Consider the following 20,857-nt stretch of genomic DNA (forward strand, 5'->3'; position numbering starts at 1 on the left):
ACGGGACGCCTTGGATTCGGATCTCTAAGGGAAGCCGCGGGCGGTGCCTCTGGTGGAAGAAAGCGGCCTTCCTCTCAAGAGGTTACGTGCGTGAAAACGTGTCCGGTATTAGTTTCTTCATTCTATTCTTCTTCTTCTCTGTGTGTCATGCTCTCCCCCTCCTCCCGATCTTGGCACCACCGAATACCTTTTTGCACGACGCGATGAAAGGAATGCAAATGTACGCCACAAGTAATCCATCTCCAAAACTTGAATCGACTTTCACGAGGCGTCCTCATGCTCATAAATAGCTTTGATGAGAACAGTTAAAACTTTAGCAACTAACTGCCGTGGATCAGTAGTTATTCTCACATGTCATCCATTAAATGTATAATTGGTTCGCGCCAAGTGATAAGGAATATCGCGGAGGATAAGAGTGTCTTGTCAATACTCGATTAAAGGTATTTTAAGTTTGTCTTGGTCATAAGATTGTGGAATATAATTGGAATGGATAAACGTTTCTTTTATTTTATTGAGTCCTAGATGAAATAAGTGACGTAACGATTGAATAAGAACGTACAATGCCAGTATCCATTCCCAACATTTTCTGAGCGTGTTACCCGAACCTGTAGTTTTGCCTTTTGTTCTCCATTATTTATACAATTGCTCAATATTTTCTATCTCCATTTCTACGTTTCCGTAGAAACGCGTGGTTCTCTGCCCTATGGTGTTTGGCCGAGGAGTCAATATCATTTTTGTGTAAAAGTTTTTTTTTTATTAACAATACCCGGTCTTAATATACGTCATCAAAGATGAACTACCTATTTTAGATAGGCTTTGAATGGTCCCCAACGACTGTATGTTTCTTGCTAAGTATCGCGTGAACTTCCATTGGTTCGCAATTTTTGCCCTCTTTAGTTCTGTATGTTTCCTATCTATTTTATTTTGCCCAAACAGCCTATTCTTCATTTCAGAACAACTTCCCCCCGGCCACGGTCCTCAACATCCCACTCCTGCCAATATTTCCTCCCCTCACACGTATTATCTGCCTTTTTCGGCCGTATTATAGTAACTTCATCTCTTCGGCCACAGCGTTCGAGACTTCGCCAGTATTCCTCCCGCTTCAATGTATTTTATCTTGTCTCCTTCTCAATTCGCATTTCACATTCCTCCAAAACCGAAGCTCTTGCCTCAAAAATCAGTTTTCAGATCCATTCAATAATAACTACACTGAAAATTGAATTCTCCCGTCTTTCGTACCCCTTTTCTACGGATATCCAGCCCTAAACTCTCCGTTTTAGAACACGTAGATGGACTTCGAGAATGAATTGGTCTCCTATGACACTTCAATAACCAAAAAGAACCGTCAATCTGCTTCATAAACGTACAAAATGTCAACCTATGTAAATATTTCAGAAAAGTAAAATATGGCTGGGCAACGAGAAATATTTAAATTAATCTAGAGTTCTCCCCGCGTTATGGAGTTAAAAAAGGAGTTGAAAAATGAGGATCTCGCTTCCCCTCTCCTCATTATCTGTCAAATATCTTAGGGGAGATATTAGTCGATCAAAAAACTTAATCTAATTTTTTTACTACATTAGCGAAATGATTTCTTAAAAAATATTCTCCATTTTCTATCATCTCCTTGGATAAACCCTTTTTTAATTTAGGGGTATTAATTTGAAGACAATAAATATGGGAATGAATAAAAAACATTCAGCTAAATATAATATGCAAACTTTTTAATCGATTACCTACAGTATTACGCCACAGGATCTCACTCAATGTTGTAAAAGTCCTGCATCTGTCTCTTGTATTCCCTGTCTTTCGAAAAATACGAGATCAAGTGAATTCGACGACTTCGGATCCTTTTAGTGGAAACGAAGAAGTCACAGGTCCTATTCCCGTGCTTTGTTCGAAATGGAATGTCGTATTTCAGTGTCAACTATGTAGGTGTTACCCTAGAGTCGATATATTACCTTAACTATTTATTGGACGTTACATGACATCGTATGGTATCGAATAATTTTGCATAATGTTGATTGGTATCAAAAGATGACGAATATTGTTCTATATGGCGATATGTCACATAATTTAGAATATCTCAAGCATTATATCGCATTGCCCAGGGGATTAATATCTCGGTGGGCTTTTACATGAATTTCGCAATCGATACATCGCATTATCGACCAGGTCTTCCTGGCAACTGCATCGGTTGGCGAGAGCAGGGTTCATTAGCCTATGCGTATGCACCCATTGCTGTAACGTCTTTCTACGTTAAGATCAGGTGCTTCTTCGAGCCCATAAATACACAACATACTGAGATTCGACGACGGCTGTGGAGTGGTCCAGATTGACTCGGGAGCGCGATAAATCTTGGTCGCCGGGGCGACGTATCCCTCCGAGATGACAGCGATGAGCGAGCCGTCGTCCCTCGCGAAAAGTAAGACGGGCGTCCAATTAGTGCACGTTCCTCGGCCCTTGGGCCAACTTTCTCCCTCTACCCACCGCCTCCGCGAAAACCTCACGAACACACGTTTACGAGTGCACGATCCGAAAATATTCGGGGGTGTCGTGGAACAATGTGTGGATCACGTGATACCGAATGCTCCCGGGCGACGTTCCTAAGGGAAAAGGGGCAACGTTGAGCGCAGTCACGCATTTCTAGAAAGGAAAACCCTCCGGGACGATATTTTGGATGAGTAATGATCGGCGGAAGGGGGAGGAAGCGAGATTATCCTTGATTTCACTGAAGTAGTGGTGAAGGTCAAACTAATGAAATCAGCACTACGCTGCCGTGACTCGCCTTGACATCAGATACTACTTTGAACAAAAAGTTCCCGGAATAACCACCGTGTGGCGCTCCCATCGTTCCGATTTGAGTTCTGTTTTTTTTGTTAAATTGGTACATCTGTTGTTGATATTCCCTTTAAATCTTAGTGTCATAACTTGACATTTGCAAAAGTTACGTAGCCAAGAGTACATCTATCTCTGTGTGTGTTGGCGATTTTTTACAATTTCAGAAATGGATTTAAATTTGCAACAACGAACTTGTATTAAATTTTGCGTAAAAAACGGATTTAGTGGCGCACGGACGTTGGAAATGTTGGAAAAGTGTTTCGGCAACGATTCTCTAAAAAAAAAACGGTCGTTTACCAGTGGCACGAGCGGTTCAGAAGTGGTCGTGAGTCAATCGAAGATGATGAACGCAGTGGCAGACCATCGACATCGAAAGTCGGTGAAAAAATTGATAAAGTAAAAGAAATGTTGGTCAATAACCGCAAATTAACCATCAGAGAAATAGCGGAGGACTTGAACATTGCCTATGGATCCGCCCAAGACATTGTGGTTAATGATTTGGGTTTCCGTCGTGTAGCAGCAAAGTTGGTGCCGAAAGACCTCAATTTCATGCAAAAAAGAGACCGTGTTGACGTCGCAAAAGACATGATTTGCGAGGCTGAATCCGATCCCACATTCATCAAAAGGATCATTACTGGAGACGAGACGTGGGTTTATGAGTACGACACGCAATCCAGACATCAGGCAAGTGAATGGCGTTCACCAAATGAGCCGAGACCAAAAAAACCACGTCGTTTTCAGTCAAAAAAGAAGGCAATGCTGACGGTTTTCATGGATTACAACGGTGTAGTGCATCATGAATTTTTGCCAGACAGTAAACAAAGAGTATTATTTGGGCGTTATGAGACGTTTGCGTGAAGCAATTCGCCGAAAGAGACCAGAAATGTGGGCAGAAAACTCGTGGGTTTTGCACCATGATAACGCACCGTCGCACAGTGCTATCATTATTCGTAATTTTTTGACGAAAAATGCAACAAATACCATCCAACAGCCACCGAATTCACCTGATTTGGCTCCCTGTGACTTCTTTCTGTTCAATCGAGTTAAAAAACCATTACGGGGAACGCGTTTTAGCAGCCGAGAGGAAGTAATGGAAAAATCGCAGGAAGCACTGATGGACATACCGAAAACCGACCGTAACTTTTGCAAATGTCAAGTTATGACACTAAGATTTAAAGGGAATATCAACAACAGATGTACCAATTTAACAAAAAAACAGAACTCAAATCGGAACGATGGGAGCGCCACACGGTGGTTATTCCGGGAACTTTTTGATCAAGGTAGTATGTCACATTATGAAGCAGGGACGATAATCTGTTGCGTATAGCCTATGACCTTACCGTGGTTATTCTTTGACATCGGGATAAATACCCCGCGATCCACCAAAAAGGTGTTTGGCAGGGAGTGCAAGAACCAACTGGAAAGGGCGAGTGATAAGGGAGGATATGGGAGAGGAGGGAAAAAGGGAAAAGTATTCGTTAAAAAACTATGAAATTACGTCCAAATTTGTGCACATGCTGGAGGAACACTTAAACAAGGGTTAATTCACCTAATAAATTAGGTAATAGCTGTTTAATAAAAGGGAATAAAAATGAATCATGAGACAGGACAAGCAGAACTGAAAAATAAGATGGCAAAATAAAATTGCACTATTATATGTGCATCCAACGCATGGTCGTCACCCCGAAAAACACCATATATAATGTGCGCACTTATTATTAATTATATTTAAAAATACATAAAAAAATTAACACAAACAAAGCTCACTTCGATGTTTCGGGGGTCCCAGTCACCTCCATCAGGGTATAAGGAGTCACTGACCCATATGCTTTGACCTTGTACATATATATATATATATATATATATATATATATATATACATATATATATATATATATACATACATACGTGTGCATGAGTAATTCAACAATAAGTATTGTGTCATCCGATAATCCATGAACTGGCAGGAAAATGGATACCTGAAGAACGTTTCTTTTTTAGCATTAAATTAAAACTTTTCTGGATATAATTCGAATACAGCGGCACAAGAATCTATTTTTAATATACGAAAGGTTTTCGGAGGATAATGAATAAATGAGACTAGTGCGTGGAACTTTTGAAACGGATCGAAGTTTTAAAATCGTCCAGGACATATCCCTTTCTCGGCAAATGATTTCCTCACTAAGATGTTCTTTTTCTCAATTCTTGTATTTGAGATTTAGAAGTAGCATAGTCCGCTGCAGGAGAGAGTGAAGGCCATCTTAAGTAAACGCTGTTCAGGTGAAGGAGAAGCAACGCAATCGAAAAACTCCATTCTGAGACGCGAGGCCTTATTGTAGATAACAGAGATCACCGTACCAATGTCGGATGGAACTATGGACGGGTGCACTGTCAGCATTGATAATGCATGGAAGATTGGCGTAGCACCAACTGACGGTGAACTAGTATGACGTGGAAAGCGTCAAAGTGACTGAAGGGGATATGTGGGCATGGTGAGAGTCACCAGTGAACCCCGCAACACCAATCCACCGACACTGCATTCATCTCTCTAGCAACAGAACGTCAAAATAAATTAGGGTTGTTTAACTTTAATGGGTGAAAGCTGTTTCGGTCTACGAATAGAAGTTGATGTCATTATATTTTGACTGTTCCGTGCCGAAATGTTTTTCTTTTGTCATTCTAAAGTTTAAAAACTTCTCCTTCTGTCTATTTTGCCTCTACCTTCTATCCACTGGCATTGAAGTAGTGGACCACGTATTCCATTAGGAGCACATTATATACCAAAATACATTTTTAACTCTCTTTTGCAAACTGCACGTACGAGCTATGTAATATGTACTCTTACATAATATATCACAAGGAGATTTAGGCGTTTAAGAATGAAATGGCGCGTAATACGTATGAACATTTACGGAACATCTCATACTTACTGCAAAGCACACTCGATGTAAAATCAAAATACGTCACGAACGTAAACTAGAACAACGGAAAGAAAATTTGACTCCAGACATTTATGGAATGATATCGTGATCGGAAAGTGAATTTTTTTAATTAAAATGTCCGCTTTGAATACAATTCCAGTAAATGATTGTGACTGAAAGCATTAGAAGAAAAGACTTTTCAATTTAAATTTGATATCGTCTGGTGTGCCTCTCCTTAATAATCCCACGGCCTTTGAGCACCGTATCACAGTTGCGTAGTTGGAGGGAGGGACCGCAGGTGGATGTCAATTGATTCGAATCGAAAATGGTAATACCATAATGAGTGTGTCACACTATTGAAATTATTACAAAATAACTTAAACCATGAGGGAATATTGTTTAGAGCTAATTGAAATGCACAAGACAAAATTGAGTAATTCTATTTGGCTTTATATATTCAGGGAAGTGTATTGGTCTTGACGATTTGTAACAATTTACAGAAATACTTTATTTTAAGAATTCCCAAGTATTAACCAGGGGTTGTGACTGAATTTCATAACAAAATTAATCTACATAGAAGCATAACGCAGCACTAGGTACGGAGGAATATCATAAGAAACAACCAACATGTATCCAAACTAGTTGAATAGCAACATCTAATTGAAGAACAAAGAAAAACGTTGAGAGTTTGTCTAAATGAGTAGTACTAGGAAACTTTTTCCATGACCAATTGTCAATGGTTACCTATTTCAGATAGTTTTTAGCCCCATGAGAGCAGGTCTTATTTTAATTAACGCTAAATATTGATGCAGGTCATGAATCAAATGGCTTCGTCTCACCTATTGTACAAATGCTGATTAAGAATTTTTTAGGGCATATTAACACTTTCGGTTTACAAAAAAATTCAAATGTGTTGAAAATCAAATGGAATTGAAATGCTTGAAGTTTTTTGTAGACGCGGATTGATGTATGTTTATTTGTGTTGGTATCGATCATGGATGCCAATTTCGAGGACTTCCAGATCAGAAAGAACCGAATCATTTTTTCTTAACTTTTTATTCCCCAGATTATTAAGATTTTCTTTTGATGCCCTATAGTTGTATGTTGTCCGTTCCCCGGAAGGGGGGGAGGATGTAGGCGTGTCCTTTGGCGGTGACCTTAAAAAGAGGCGAATTCAGGGTCAGAAAGGAGAGTGGAGGGGGGAGAGGGAGGAGTTTCCGCGCAAAGACATGCGGACGGCGATGAATACGGGTTTTTCCGGTTCCGAGATCGTGCGTAATTCCCTCCCTCCCGATAGAATCACCCTCGCTCCATCCCAGAGGAGTTCATCGCCACAAGACATTGACACCCAACTTTCTCTCTCTCTCTCTCTCTCTTTCTCTCTCCTCTCTCCTGAGTCGATTGTTTTGAGTCTATCCTCGGCGAGAGAATTATGCAATTTCATCGCAAGGAACGAGATTGCTTGAAATGCCAAAAGGATGCATTGGATTGTGCATTTTGATTCTTTGATACCGGTTTTGCGTAACGCGGCGTACGAACTCTGTCCAATATATACGCGAACTGAGGCCATAAAAATTTATTTTGCTTAATTTGGTCTACATCGATTTTGTCCCCTTCAAAGTACTCTCCATTCGTTGCTATGCACTTATTCCATCTTATTTTCCACTGTTTAAAGCACCCTTGGAAGTCCTCAGTAGGTAGGCTTTTTACTTTTCTCGTCGTTTCTTGCTTTATTGTGTCCACATCTTCCCAGTGATGTCCCCCTCATCACATTTTTGCATTTTGGGAATAGGAAAAAGTCGCAGGGGGCGAGATCTGGCAAATAAGGAGGATGATCAAGGATCAAAGTGATTGAATTTTTTGCCGGAAACTGGCGAACAATCAACGCAACTTGGGCACGATTTTTGCACACATTTTTTTGAAACCCAATTGTTTGGTTAAAATAGTTTGGACAGTTGATTTTCCTAAATTAAGTTTATCAGCTATCATTCGGACAGTTTTTCGACGATCGGTAAGGACAAGGGACCGCACACGATCAATGTTGTCGTCAACACCGGTGGTTGAAGGTCGTCCAAACCTAGGATCATCCGTGGCGTCTTGTCAGCCATTTTAAAAACGCTTATTCCGCTCGAAAACGGATGTTTTCTTCAAGGAATTATCATCGTAAACGGCTGTCAACATTTCAGTAATTTCTTGATAACTTTTACCGCATCTCACCAAAAAACTTGATGCTGATTCGTTGCTCCGTTGCATCGACAAACAGTAAAAACAAGGACAACAGAAACTAATATAACTGGCACCATACGCACAGCTCGACGATCCGCCAAGCACAGACGGCTTATTCGATCTCAGGCAACTAGCGCCGCTAGTGGGTGGGGCTACAGCCTGCGTCATGGCCGCCAGATTGCACCAGTTCGCGTATTTATTAGGCAGACCACGTATAGCACGGGTGTATTTGGGAAAACAACAACGGCTGCTGTGCAAAAAATGGTCGCTGCTACTTTTCGACGCATGCGTTCGCATATTTTCCTTAATTTTCACACTCTGTATGTTGCAGATGTTTGTTGCTTTCAAGCTTCTCCTTCAAATCCTCGTATCCCTCTCTCTGTTGGGGGCCTCACGCCGTTCACAGCCGACAGCGGTGTGTCACATTCCTTCCCTACCTGTCCGTGACTTTAAGGGCGAAGACTATGATGGTTGTGGTTCATTTTTATTTCCTTTTTTTCGCATAAAAAATAAATAATTTATTTGGGGAATTAACCCTTGCTTTGAATTAAGTCTTACTCCAGCATCTATACCAATTTGCACGTTATTGGAAAATTTTTTGCTAAATATTTTCCTTTTTCCCCTTCCCCTCCCATATTCTCCCTCATCTCTCATCCAGCCATCCCGGTGCTTGCACCCCCTGCCACAGACCTTTTTGGTGAATCGCGGGGTACTTGTGTATAAGTCGATGACGTATCGGTGATATGACTAAGTTTCAATTGCCACCTGGTGTTATTAAAAATAAAAGTTTGTAAACTCTATCCATTGCGTTTGGCATTACTTCTGAGAAAAGATTAATCATTGGATGGTATTAATGAAGAATCATAATGACTTCATCAAAAAAAATTGTTCTAATTTTCCATCGCTTAATATGCACGCACTTAGAGAAGGATGGGCGGTAAGTTGTAATCCCTCCCTCTACAATTACGTAGTACCCTGTAGGTCATCGTTGGGATGTGTGGTGGGAGCATGCAATTCCATGCCAGGCATGGAACATCAATAATAACTATATAAGTTTATAAAATAAAGTTCTATACATCAAACGAAGGAAATAATTAGCTTACATAGACTGTAATATCTCAGTTTAAAATACTTCTCTGCCCATGTGAGACTGCTGTAAGATAAGTAGGTGTAGATTTACAGTCGTGGACGAGTCGACGGTGATGGTAATTTTGGCTTCTTTTAAGGTCTGCAATGAAATAGCAGATTGGTTATAAACATAATGATGACACACTAAGCTTCTCAGAAGATAGATCTTCTTCATTAGCGTTAATTCGTCAATGACTGCTCCCTTACTGTTAGAGAAAAAATGAAATTTTAAACCTGGTTGCCTCTACTTGTATATTCGTGATCTCTCTTGCATCTGTGTGATTGGGATAATATTGCGTTGTAACACTATTGCAGCCTGCTCAGCAATGCAAGCATTCAGGCATTCATTCATGCAGTGGGCATGCAATGCCTGAACGACCCTACAATTTGTTGTATGACATTAATATCACTAGTGTATACCCTTTTGACAATGTACGAACTGTGCGTGTACATTTTTTTTATACAAAGTTTGACTAATCCGTGCTCACCATTCTCTTTTCTCTTGTCTTGCAGTTGAGGCGAAATGTAGCTGACCTGATGAGATCTGACCGCGATGACCAGTACCTCCTCCGTTGGCTGCGAGGTGAGTACCTCGACTGTGGAAGATGGCGACACGGAACGCCAAAATACCAGAATGCAGAGAGATTAGTTTGTCCATCTGATTATTTATCTTAGTGCATTTCTCGCAAAAATCGGGCGTTACTGTTTGGCTGGAGAGAGAAATGAGTTCTAGGGTACCATTTAACGGTCGGGAACCAGAATAAATTTAGGTGCGATATAATTGACTGTACTTCCAAATCAAGATTGTCATGGGGACAAACACAACTTATTCCAGAGCCAATAGAAATCCAATTTAAGCCAAACTGATCTATTTGTTCTCCGCTAACGTCTTTAACTCTTCATCATCTATTCGTGTATTTCTGGCAGCGGAATCTCTAAGAATATCCTATACTTAAATTATATACCTTTAGCGTTTCGTAAAAGATTTCAAAAATGCCCTCGCTGATATACATTTTAGTTCATTGAATGATTGCAAATCGCTCCGATGGACGAACGTACAATTGATCTGGTAAAGTGGTCGCTGGGGCAAATGAAATTCCCTTGCTAGGAGTCGGGTCTGTGCACAAGTGCCCGCCCCTTTGATGCTCTGCCAGCCAATGCACTTTCCCAGCGGTCTGCTCGCTTGGACGTTACGTCCTAGCATGACCTTGCACGTCATCAGAGCCATGCTTATTAATGGTGGGCTTTGGATGCCCTTCCATCAGCGGTTACATATCCACGGCTTCCTCCGGTCTAAACAGATGTTTCATTAAAGGTATACCACTTGTTTAAGGTTGGTTTTGAACTGTCTATAACAGCTGTTAGCTTTTGTTAATTTCCCACAGCCAAATATCTTTGTTACCCTACTCTATTTCCTTCTTCATTTTTCCATATTTTAGCCTATACTTCAATCCATCCAAAAATATCAATCACTAACTTTATTTACACCGCATATCTAAGAATATCTCATCAATCGTGATGTCCAGCGTCCCACTACGTTTCAGTTTCACTTCACACTGTTTTCCTGTCTTGCTCGGATTTCACATAGAAACTGTCGTCATTATCCAACTTACTTGCGAATTCTCCGTTTTGTATCTGTATAGAGAGGCAGTCATTTGAAACATACAAGGTTCGTATGAAAAGTATCGGTAACAATTTTTCCTGACGTGTTCGTGAAGTGCTGAATTCTGACCGTCGGTTAAGTGTGTGCATGATTGCATATCGTATATTGGCATTGATGAGATGACAGAGCACACCATTATCATTACTGAAAATTTGGCGATGCAAAAAATCTGCGCTAAACTCGTCCTGAAGGTCTTGACGTACGACCGAGAACAGAGTTGAGGGTCTGTTTACGAAGACCTTCCGCAAAGCGTCATCGAGACGATTCCCCAACCTCCTTACAGTCCCGACTTGGCACAAGCAGACTCTCTCCTAATCCCGAAAGTAAAATCCTCCCTCCATCAAAGAAGACTCCACCTTGGGACCCTAAGTACCGTCAAAGAAGCTTGTAGTCGTACCCTCAAGGACCCTTCGGAATCCGCCTAAGAGGTAGCCTTCGAGTCGTGCAAAAGCCGCTGGCAAAAGTGTGTCGACGCTCAAGGGATGTACTTCGAAGAAATTTGTGCCATTGTTGCAATATCGGAAATGGATACGTTGTTCTGAAACTTTTTTCGATAGTTTTTTTTCAAACCAAGAATAGAGAGAGATCGAGGTGGAATGTTTAGTAGAGGACTTCTGCCTAATTAGTGATTGGTTCTAATCCCAACGACACCGGCGTCTCTGATGACACAGTCGCCAACAATTCTATCTCCGAGACATTTTCTGGCAGGGCATGATGATTGCGAGGGGATAAATGTAAGGGGAAGGAGTTGCAATCCCTTAAGACGCGTGATTTGAATTCGCCTTTTTGACATGGTGCAGTGATGAAAAATTACATCATCCCCAGCCTAGTAATTGCCTTTATTATTTTGGACATTTGATTTTGTCATTTGCGATTTCTTAAAGGTTTCGATTCAGAGTGGTCACGTCAATTAATAATATTCGCAAGACGTAAAAAATCAACAACTGGTTATTCGTGAAGATTCTGCGAAAGGAAGTCTTCGCGAACCTGAGTCAGTTCATGGGAATCAAGCGAAGACTTTTTCGGCGCCACCTGTTGGTGGAGGACACACGTTTGATCGTTTTTTGTTTCAAATCGGGGTTACCGGAAGGGAGAAGAAAGTCATAAACGCGCCATCGTGCGGGAGAGTCCCGAGAATGTTTTTTTTTTGCATCTGCGGGAAAACAATATTGGGAGAAGTAGTTAGCATCATTCCTCTTTCATTTAGACATGAGAAAATATTGATTCCGCTCGCACAAATGTTGACTTCTGGATATAATTTCAAATCCAAAGAGATTGGACTGGTGATACTATGTTAGTTACCCCTCGGCAGAATTTCTTCGTCTATCATTGACCACTACATTGGTCCACAGTGACATAAAAACTGACCGGGTTATTTTAATTGTAGTATGATGATCATAAACATAGATCAGACCTCTCTGCAAGTACACTCTTGGTGTTGAGAAGAATTAATTTTTCTGGTAATTTCATGTAGTTATATAGTTACTGAAAACCTGCAGTGATTCTAAGAATATTACTGTGGAGGGCAGGTCCATAAAAACCAGCGAACAGCGCAAAATAATGCGTAAGGGGTTATCAAGAAAAACTTCCATGTAATTTTAGGTTAAATGAAGCGCTTATGAATATTAATTAAGAGTGCATTTGATTGTTTTCTTCAATAATCCCTTCATTCATAAATTGACAAGATGAGCTTGATCTGTAATTTTCAACATTGAGCCATTTAATTCTTGTAAACTCTGTTCTTGTTATCGAATACAACGATGTTTGCAAGTGTTATGAAAAGTGTTTGAATCATTTAGTAGACTGGATTGAATATTTCTCCATTTAATTTCACCTCCAGTTAAACTGAAGACTCTGGAGCTTATTTTGCTTGAAATGAACCAATCTTTACATTGATCTCGTCCCAGAGGAAGATCCACCGTTTGCAATCTTAGGATGAGAAAATTCAAATTCGTTGGAAAAAATTAAAAATTTGCTAACTGAACACTTACATAACTGAAATCTATACTACTTTTGGCACATACCTTGTATGTACTATGTATGGAATGCTCCATCATGGTAATGAAGCATGAGCAGTGACAGCAGTAGAAAAGAAATTACTGGAATCATAATAACGATGATTTCATAATGTTATGTTAACAGAAGTGTAAAAGGTAAGATCACATATACGAAGCAAATCCTACGAAAGATTGATAATATATATCGCGGCAAGAGAATGACGGAGGTTAATGAACGGATCGATTAATTAATAAGAGTTTTTTCAAACAGTAAAAGAAGAATTGATATGAAGAAAGTTATGGATAGGAAAAATATGAACGATTATCAGGTACATTTGCCTGAATGAAGGCAGTCATTGTGTAAAAACTAAATTCTTTCGACTTGGAGGAATCAATGGCCAAGAGAAATAGATGATTCAAAGAAAATGTCGACTTGATGTTTTTTGGAATTAAGAATTGAGCGGTAATCTGTATCAAACTACGCTAATCTTAGAACTGTTGAACGGTGGTGAGGACAACAATGGCCAGGCTGCCGTCCTGGCCATTGTTGACGACTGTCTTTCGTAAATGCTGATATGTCCCTCGAGCAAGATCCCCGTGACATTTCTTGAGCCAATTTATGAGGAAAACAGCTCTTCCAGCAGATTTAATGGCACAGGTGTTTCAGAGCAGTTGATTGGTTGAGTGGTTACTCAGAACCGCAGATTACTACCCACGTGCATAAATAATTATTTCCGGTTTTTTTATTGCCCTAGTACGCATCTCTATAGACTTGAGAGCAATTCTTCCTGAGTATATCATCCCTACATTATTTCCTCCAAGTCTTCATACGTACTTCCTACCTGCCCTCATGTCATCTAAAAAGTGTACTCTCTTCCTCATCTCAGCGTGTTCAACATTCTCTGTTCTATCGTCCTGAAGGCTGCCTTTGATACCACACTATTTCGTGGTACCTCCTCTTTCCAATATTTCTGTTGTTCTCGATTTTCGTGTATTAACTTCCTCTCTAATTAGCAATATAAAAAAACTTCTTTTCTGCTCAGTTAATACCACCACTCTTCTCAATGCTTCTCAATCTTAACAGGCTACCCTTATCTTTTTTTCTCGAAGACCAGGTTTTGATTGAAAGAATTTCAGTGGCACGGATGAAAAAAGAATTATGCGTGATCACAAAAGCCAAAGCCAGTTCTCTAATAATTTTTGTTAAAATAATTTCAATAATTTGAATTTTTCGCGTCATTTATCTTAAGAAAAATTGAAAGTTCTCTCAAATGTATTCATCAGTCAGTATCGCCAAAGTTTCGAGTCGTCAGCGCTTATCCATTCCCATCATTTCCAAGGGGTTGGACTATCCAGAAAAAGTTCGCAGATTGAGTAATGGAATCTTGGAGATGAGTTTTGATCCCTCTCATCTCTCAAGAAAAAAAGACGCCCAAGATGTCTCGCGAAACAAGCTTCCTGTCTCCCCCCCCCTCCTTCTCGCCCTATTTCTTCATTCGTCCACCTTGCTTGTTTTTGTTGCAAATTTTCCGCCTTCTTTTCAACCCAGTCTTAAGTTCAATATTGAGAAAACAAATTAGTCAGTATTCCTTTGTTAACTTGCTAATTTCATCACGAGGAAAAGTTTTAGAAAAAGATTTTATTGCATATACGAGTATCTATGTAATGGGTAACCAAAAGTAAATATTTTATATTAATTGTGTTGTATGGCCATATGAATAAACCTAGCTGTTGTGTTATTAAGCCGAAGTATACGTTTTGTTTGACGGAAAAACGATAAGTTGATGAGTACGTGGTCACATTTTCGAGATATTATTCTTTGGCAATGTTGATAATGTGGATATTGTATGAGAAATTTTTATGACAAGATTTTATTGCTCATTGAGTGATATAATTCCGTTTCATAGAACTATTATTGTTATACGCACGAAGGAATCAGAGCCAGTGGTTTTGGATGAGAGCCAATGATAAAAAGCGAGGATGAAGCAGTTGTCCAGAAATGGGAAGGCGTTAAGCTTTTCAATTCGGAAGCATATTGTATGCAGCAGGTAGAACGTTGCACCTACAGGAGCAAGCATCTGTGTTCAGGAAGTGTTTTAGAAGAAGGTGGGCAAAGTATTTATTAGGGACATTAGAGTTACATACATAAGTGTGCACAAAAAGGTGGGAATTGAAGGATACATTGAGTAAATATATGAAGAAAAAAGGCTAGTGAAAACTTAAATATGGCGCGTAGTTTTGTAAGGCTCGAAAACTTGGTCGTTGAGGCCAGAGGACAGGTGTAAATAGGAGAATTTTGAGATGTGAGCGTGGAGAATGATTGAAGAAGTGAAATGAGCATGAATAAAAACAAGTACTAGACATGAGATGGGGGAGTTGTCAATAATGTAATGGGAACTGGAAAGGGCATTTTGCTTGGATTTGAAATGCTGAAGACTTTTACCTGTCGGGGAGGACGTTAAGCAATCGAGGTAAAAATTTTGGACCAATTTGACTAATGGTTTCCTGGGTCCACTTTTATTTTACTTCACAGTTAGTTGGGGATTCCTTTGAATCTTAGTTCCCCTTTTTACAAACAATAATGAGACATAAGGAAACAACATAAGTTATTCTAAAATTTTAACATCCACAGGTGCTTATATATGTTAGGAGTTAAGCTTATGATAAACAATTCAAGGAAAAAAATTACTCAATAGACAAATAGGAGAATACATTGCTACATTTGACACAAACTATTTTCCAGTTGGTTCACCTGTTGTGGTTCAGTATTTGCTGGTTTTCTTATTGCAAATTTTCCATGCAGCTTATTGTTGTTCTTTAGGTAGAATGTAATCATTTCTCTGATGCTTGTTAGCTTCTCTTCCATACTGTTCCATAAGATTTGTCGCTCTGTCTCATAGAATACACAGTCCTCCACTCTATGTTCTGCTGTGTCTTCTTTTCCACAGTTACACAGAGGGGTAAAACATTTCCCTATGAAGTGTAAGTAGAGGAAGAAGGCGGCGTGTTGAACGGAAAGAAGGGAGGCAGGAAGTGAACCAGTGGAGTGGAATGAACTCTCCTGCAGCGCCCGCCCTTTCCAACCAAAAGCCTTGCCACTCCGCAAATCCACGTTTCTCCGATCGCCGCACTCTCTCCTCATAAGAATCGCTCTCAAATCTCGGATCATCCTTAATTAACATTCACCGATGCCGCATATTCACGATGAGGCATCAAAAATGCTAAAGGACATCTCCACTTTCTTTCTTTCTTTCTTTCTTTCTTTCACTGCACTTTCCTCGACTCTTCCAGTGGAAGAAAGTTTATTTCGGGCGGACCCGAAATAGTCGTGCTCATAATTTGCCTATTTCGTGCAAATAAGTCGAAATCTTTTTGTTGACTTTTTTTGTTTGACAAAATGTTTATTGATAGGAATGAGCTCTTACGGCTAGTAATATATAATAAATGTGAAACTCCAATAGCCGTAAACACTTTACCTTTCTAAACAAAGTAAAAATGAAATTAGTTGGCTAGCGCCACAAGTCAAGAAGGGGTAAAAGGTAAAAAAGGATAATGATGTAGGTATAAGGGGTAAAAGGTAAAAAAGAAGAGGATAAGAAAGGTGAATACGAATACGCGTATTTCGGCCACAAAGTAGCCCTCTTCAGCGTACTGAAGGGGGCTACCGTCACTACAACACAAGTCGAAGTGAGAAAGGGTAAGGGCAATCCGAAGAATATATAGTGTTACATGTGTGGGGGAAGGGGGGGTGGTGAAAAAGACAAAAGCCAATGGACGAGGCTGATGGTAGACTTGTGGCGCTAGCCAACTAATTTCATTTTTACTTTGTTTAGAAAGGTAAACTGTTTACGGCTATTGGAGTTTCACATTTATTATATATGACAAAATGTTTGTTGGAAGTCAACAAGGTAGTTTTTAAAATACCGTATTTTCCCATCGATAGCTCGTGCGTTATCTATGCAAAAATTTTCAGATGATCGAAAAAATGACAATGCGCGTTATGTAATGAAAACTGAAAAAATCCAAATATAGACGTATTTTTACACACACTATATATAATTTTTACGCGCATATATATATATATATATATATATATATATATATATATATATATATATATATATGTATGTATGTTTATACAGATGCGCGGCATCTATACACGTTCAAGATAACTATGAAGCCCTGGGCGCGCGGCATCTATACACGTTCAAGATAACTATGAAGCCCTGGGCGCGCGGTATCTATACAAATTCATGATAGCTACAAAGTTCTGGGTGCGCGTTATCGATGGGAAAATACGATGCATCTAATTGAGTGCAAAATGCTTCTTGCGGTGTAACTTCATCATTCTATGTAACTAACTCTTGCTCAAAGCGGCATTTATACTTAAGCAATTATTTCCAAGCTTCTCCAAAATTGGGAGAGTTTCCGCAAGTGTGCAAGCGTATTCTAAATATAGGACATTCATTTTTTTACTCATTCATTCCAAATCGGCTTGCCAAAAGGCCACTTGAATTGAACTAGAATGCATCGAATACGATCCTTTTATATTTTGACTGGAGTAATGCCGCATAGTTATATGAATCAAGGTTCCTCATGCACCACGCCTAAATGGTATGAAGACTTTTATTTCACATTAAATGAAAAAATTACTCGGAGTGAAAAAGAACTTTTAAATGACAAACTTTCAAAAATATTATCCGTTTTTGATTAAAGGAAAGAGTGAATTATTAAAAGCTGTTTCTTTCAACATAATAAATATCAAAAGTATTAATGTTCGTATAGTGAAATTTGATTATGTTTTATATATGTGTTTTTCCGTTATAGTTATAATTTCTACGAGTAGTGGTCAGCCATGACCAAAACACAATGCATTAATGAAAATTCTTAGTTAAACTAATGAAAAGGAAAAATACTAATAAGGATAATTTAATAAAACGATAATTATTAAAATATTAGAGCATAGCATTTATCATAGTGGTATCATTATTGTAAATACGACTCGATGGAATTTCCTTTTTGAAATAATTATTTTGCGTGATGTTTCGGCATCCCATGTCACTGATGCAATATCGTAAAAACTTATGATTCAATTTTGATAGTGAAACGTTGGACGATTATCAAATCTTTATCTTCGCCCAATAGCGTTCGAAAAATTAGTCTTAGATGTATAGTGTCTCACTTTTTCCAAAACCGTTTTCTCAACCTTACCTCGTTGTCCCTCGGCTTTTTCAGAGATCGCGATACGTAAATTCCATGTTATCTTTGAAACAAATTGCAGAACGATTAATTTGAGTAAAAATATAATATTTTCTCTTTGTGAGCTCAGGAAAATGCTGCGAATTAAAATAATTCACGTCCCAATTTAGCCTGATGGAAGAAAATTACGGTGGAATTTTTGAAGGGCAAAAAGAAATCTCTTCAGCTGATTCGCCGAATATCTTCCGGTCGTAGATTTCTTTTTCTGACGCGAGAGAGTGCGCTCTCTGCTCTTGAAGGTGCATTGATTAAGAGATGCGCCCTTCCCGGGTGGACTTCAATTTGAAAAACAATAATTCATTGCTTCCCACTCGCACGTCCTGGCGGAAAAAATTGATGAGCAGCCTCCTTCCGAGCTCTTTTTGAATGCAGCAGTAGCTTTCCCTTCGGCCAATGGGAGATGAACTTGATTCTGTGGTCTCGCCTGTATCATTCTGCGTTGCGTGTTTTAATCTGGAAGCATAAAAAAAACGTGAGTGACTTGCCGAGATAAAAAGAGAATATTAATCTTAAGCCTTCCGCGACGTCTGTCTGATGAAGGTTCCTTTCTGCTTCCGGGAATTACCGTCACGTTTGTGGTTGGCTTGTTTGACAACAGTTTCGCCCTCAATCCTGGAGGCGTCTTTAGGTCGAAGTGATCTTCGTTGGCTTGATTTTGATTTTATTCGAAAGATTTTATTTCCCTCATGCACAGATACAGTGAAATAAGTATAAACTCTGAATTAAAATAACAAAAAATTAACGGAAAGCCTGTTTTAGGAAAACATTCCTTTCCGGGGTGGCAATACAGGGTATTGCCACCCCCATACCTGTATATACACTTTCACTGGGAAATCACAGGGCATATTTTGGCCGCTGTATATTTAGGAGACGCTGGAGCCCGGAGCGCTCAGATTGGTTGTTACTTGGCTCTGAGAAGGAATTACCCTTTTCCACGTCGAAATCAGGGTGTAGCCGTCCTCACGGTTGAAATTATTTGGATTCTTTTTTGACAACAGAAGGGAGATGCGGCCATGGGATCACCACTTTCTCTTGTAGTAGCCAACATTTCCTTGAAGAATTTCAAGCAGAAGACAATATTAGTCTTATCCAAAGAAAACATCTATTTGGATCCGATATACCGATGACAGCTTCGACACCTGGCCACACGGGAAAGAACTAGACTCGTTCCTGAAACACCCATATCGGCAACATCCTGTAATAAAATTCACCATGAAGATTGAACAGAATGGTGTCCTGCCCTTGGTGGATGTATTGGTGAGCAGAAGACCTTATGGCAGCCTTGGCAATGCAGTGTAAAGAAAACCCATGGCGACCGGTATTTGGCTACGCGTTCACACCCCCATCTCATCCAGAAGAGCTCACCAATCAATGCATTAGTTAATCGTGCCTAAAGCATCTCAGGAGCCGAATCATTTTTTAGTGGGCTCTTTGGCTGGTGCAATTCTAAGTCCTTCAATACTAAATAGTCAAGAACTCGATTTTTAAATTAACCATATTTTTAACTCAACCTAATTTTTCTCTATCAATTCATTCCTCCCATACTACCTGATATGCCCCCCCTCTGTCTTGTTTATCTCCGTACATACGTCCTCTATATCGCAATTTTCAGCACACACGTGCCGTAATCAGTTTTTTCCTCGTTCTCTTTTTCTATCTTCTTCGGAATTCTCTCGACCTCCTTATTTATGCTTCCGTAACAATAAAAATGTAATTTATACTTTTACGCTAACTTTCAAACATTATTTTCCAAAGTATAATGAACAGAGCTCTAATACGAGGGTAGGCTGAAAACGAATGCACACATGCTTGTAGAGCACAAACAAAATGACTTTCAGAAGCGCACCAGGTGGCACGTGGAAGAAACATTCCCTCTTAACATACATGCTTACTTTTGAGGTCGTTACATTCATCCAGTGTATTTTGAGAAGCAGAAGTATGAAACGTGTTTTAGTGCTATGTCAACGCGAGTTAAACAGCGTGCTGTTATCGAATGTTTAACTGCTGAAAAAGTGACTCTTACTAGAACACCACCGACGTCGAGTTTGTCGTGTTAAAGACAACCTGGTGCCATTTGTCCATGGCAAACTTTGTCTTACAATCGAAGCAATGCTAAGCATACATTTTCTCTTGAGAGGGGGTATTTCTGTTCTTTGTAAACCGTCTCTCGGAAACAAGGATTCGTGAAGTACATAACGATTTCATGTTAATGGCGCAGGAAGTTATATTGATTCATGGGATAGAGTTATATCGATCTAGCCTTCAGGAGAAGACCCCACCTATGTTGAAGTAAGTAATAGGGAATAGACACTTATGATCCGCTGAACATCCATTGCTCACGTTCGTTATTGCAGGTCTTCTCTTTTTCTCCGGTTATCAATCAATAAGATTTGTTTTCCCAAAGACCTCCATGCATCTCTCTCCATCCGTCCACTTTGGTTTTGAAAAAAGACTACAATCCGTATCTTCCGCTCTCTGAATAGCGTACTGGAATCTGTGCCGCTCTCTATGATTCATCCATTATACCATCCCTTCCACTCTACAAGGTCTGTCCCAAAAGCAGGACTTATTTTTTCCTGGACGGACGGGCGGGCGGCGGCTGCTCTGGCTGGGTTCGAGCGAGCTGGAAAGGCTTGAGGCCGGTAGGAGTTGGCTCCCACCGGCCTAAAGCCTTGGTGGTGTGCAGATCGTTTTCTTGCAAAAACTCTGTAACGTGACTTCGTAACGCTCCGTATTTAACCGCTTGTTAGAACAGCGGTGCGCCATCACATTTTGCGTGAATCTTGGCAAAACCGGGAAAGAGACTCATGACATGTTCAAGATTG

At 39.8% G+C, this 20,857-nt stretch overlaps 1 protein-coding gene across 1 annotated transcript in view; it reads left to right on the forward strand.

Annotated features, from left to right (window-relative positions):
• The window catches only part of LOC139691980 (SEC14-like protein 2), a 206,855-nt gene that overhangs the window by 168,940 nt on the left and 17,058 nt on the right, over nt 1–20,857 (forward strand). Inside the window, exon 2 of the mRNA XM_071589965.1 lies at nt 9,627–9,696. Within this exon, the coding sequence (XP_071446066.1) occupies nt 9,627–9,696 (70 nt within the window). The remainder of the gene's footprint in view (nt 1–9,626; nt 9,697–20,857) is intronic.

Source organism: Hetaerina americana, unplaced genomic scaffold (assembly GCF_022747635.1).
Source record: "Hetaerina americana unplaced genomic scaffold, ioHetAmer1.1.p SCAF_4, whole genome shotgun sequence".
In the NCBI taxonomy this organism is placed as follows: domain Eukaryota; kingdom Metazoa; phylum Arthropoda; class Insecta; order Odonata; family Calopterygidae; genus Hetaerina; species Hetaerina americana.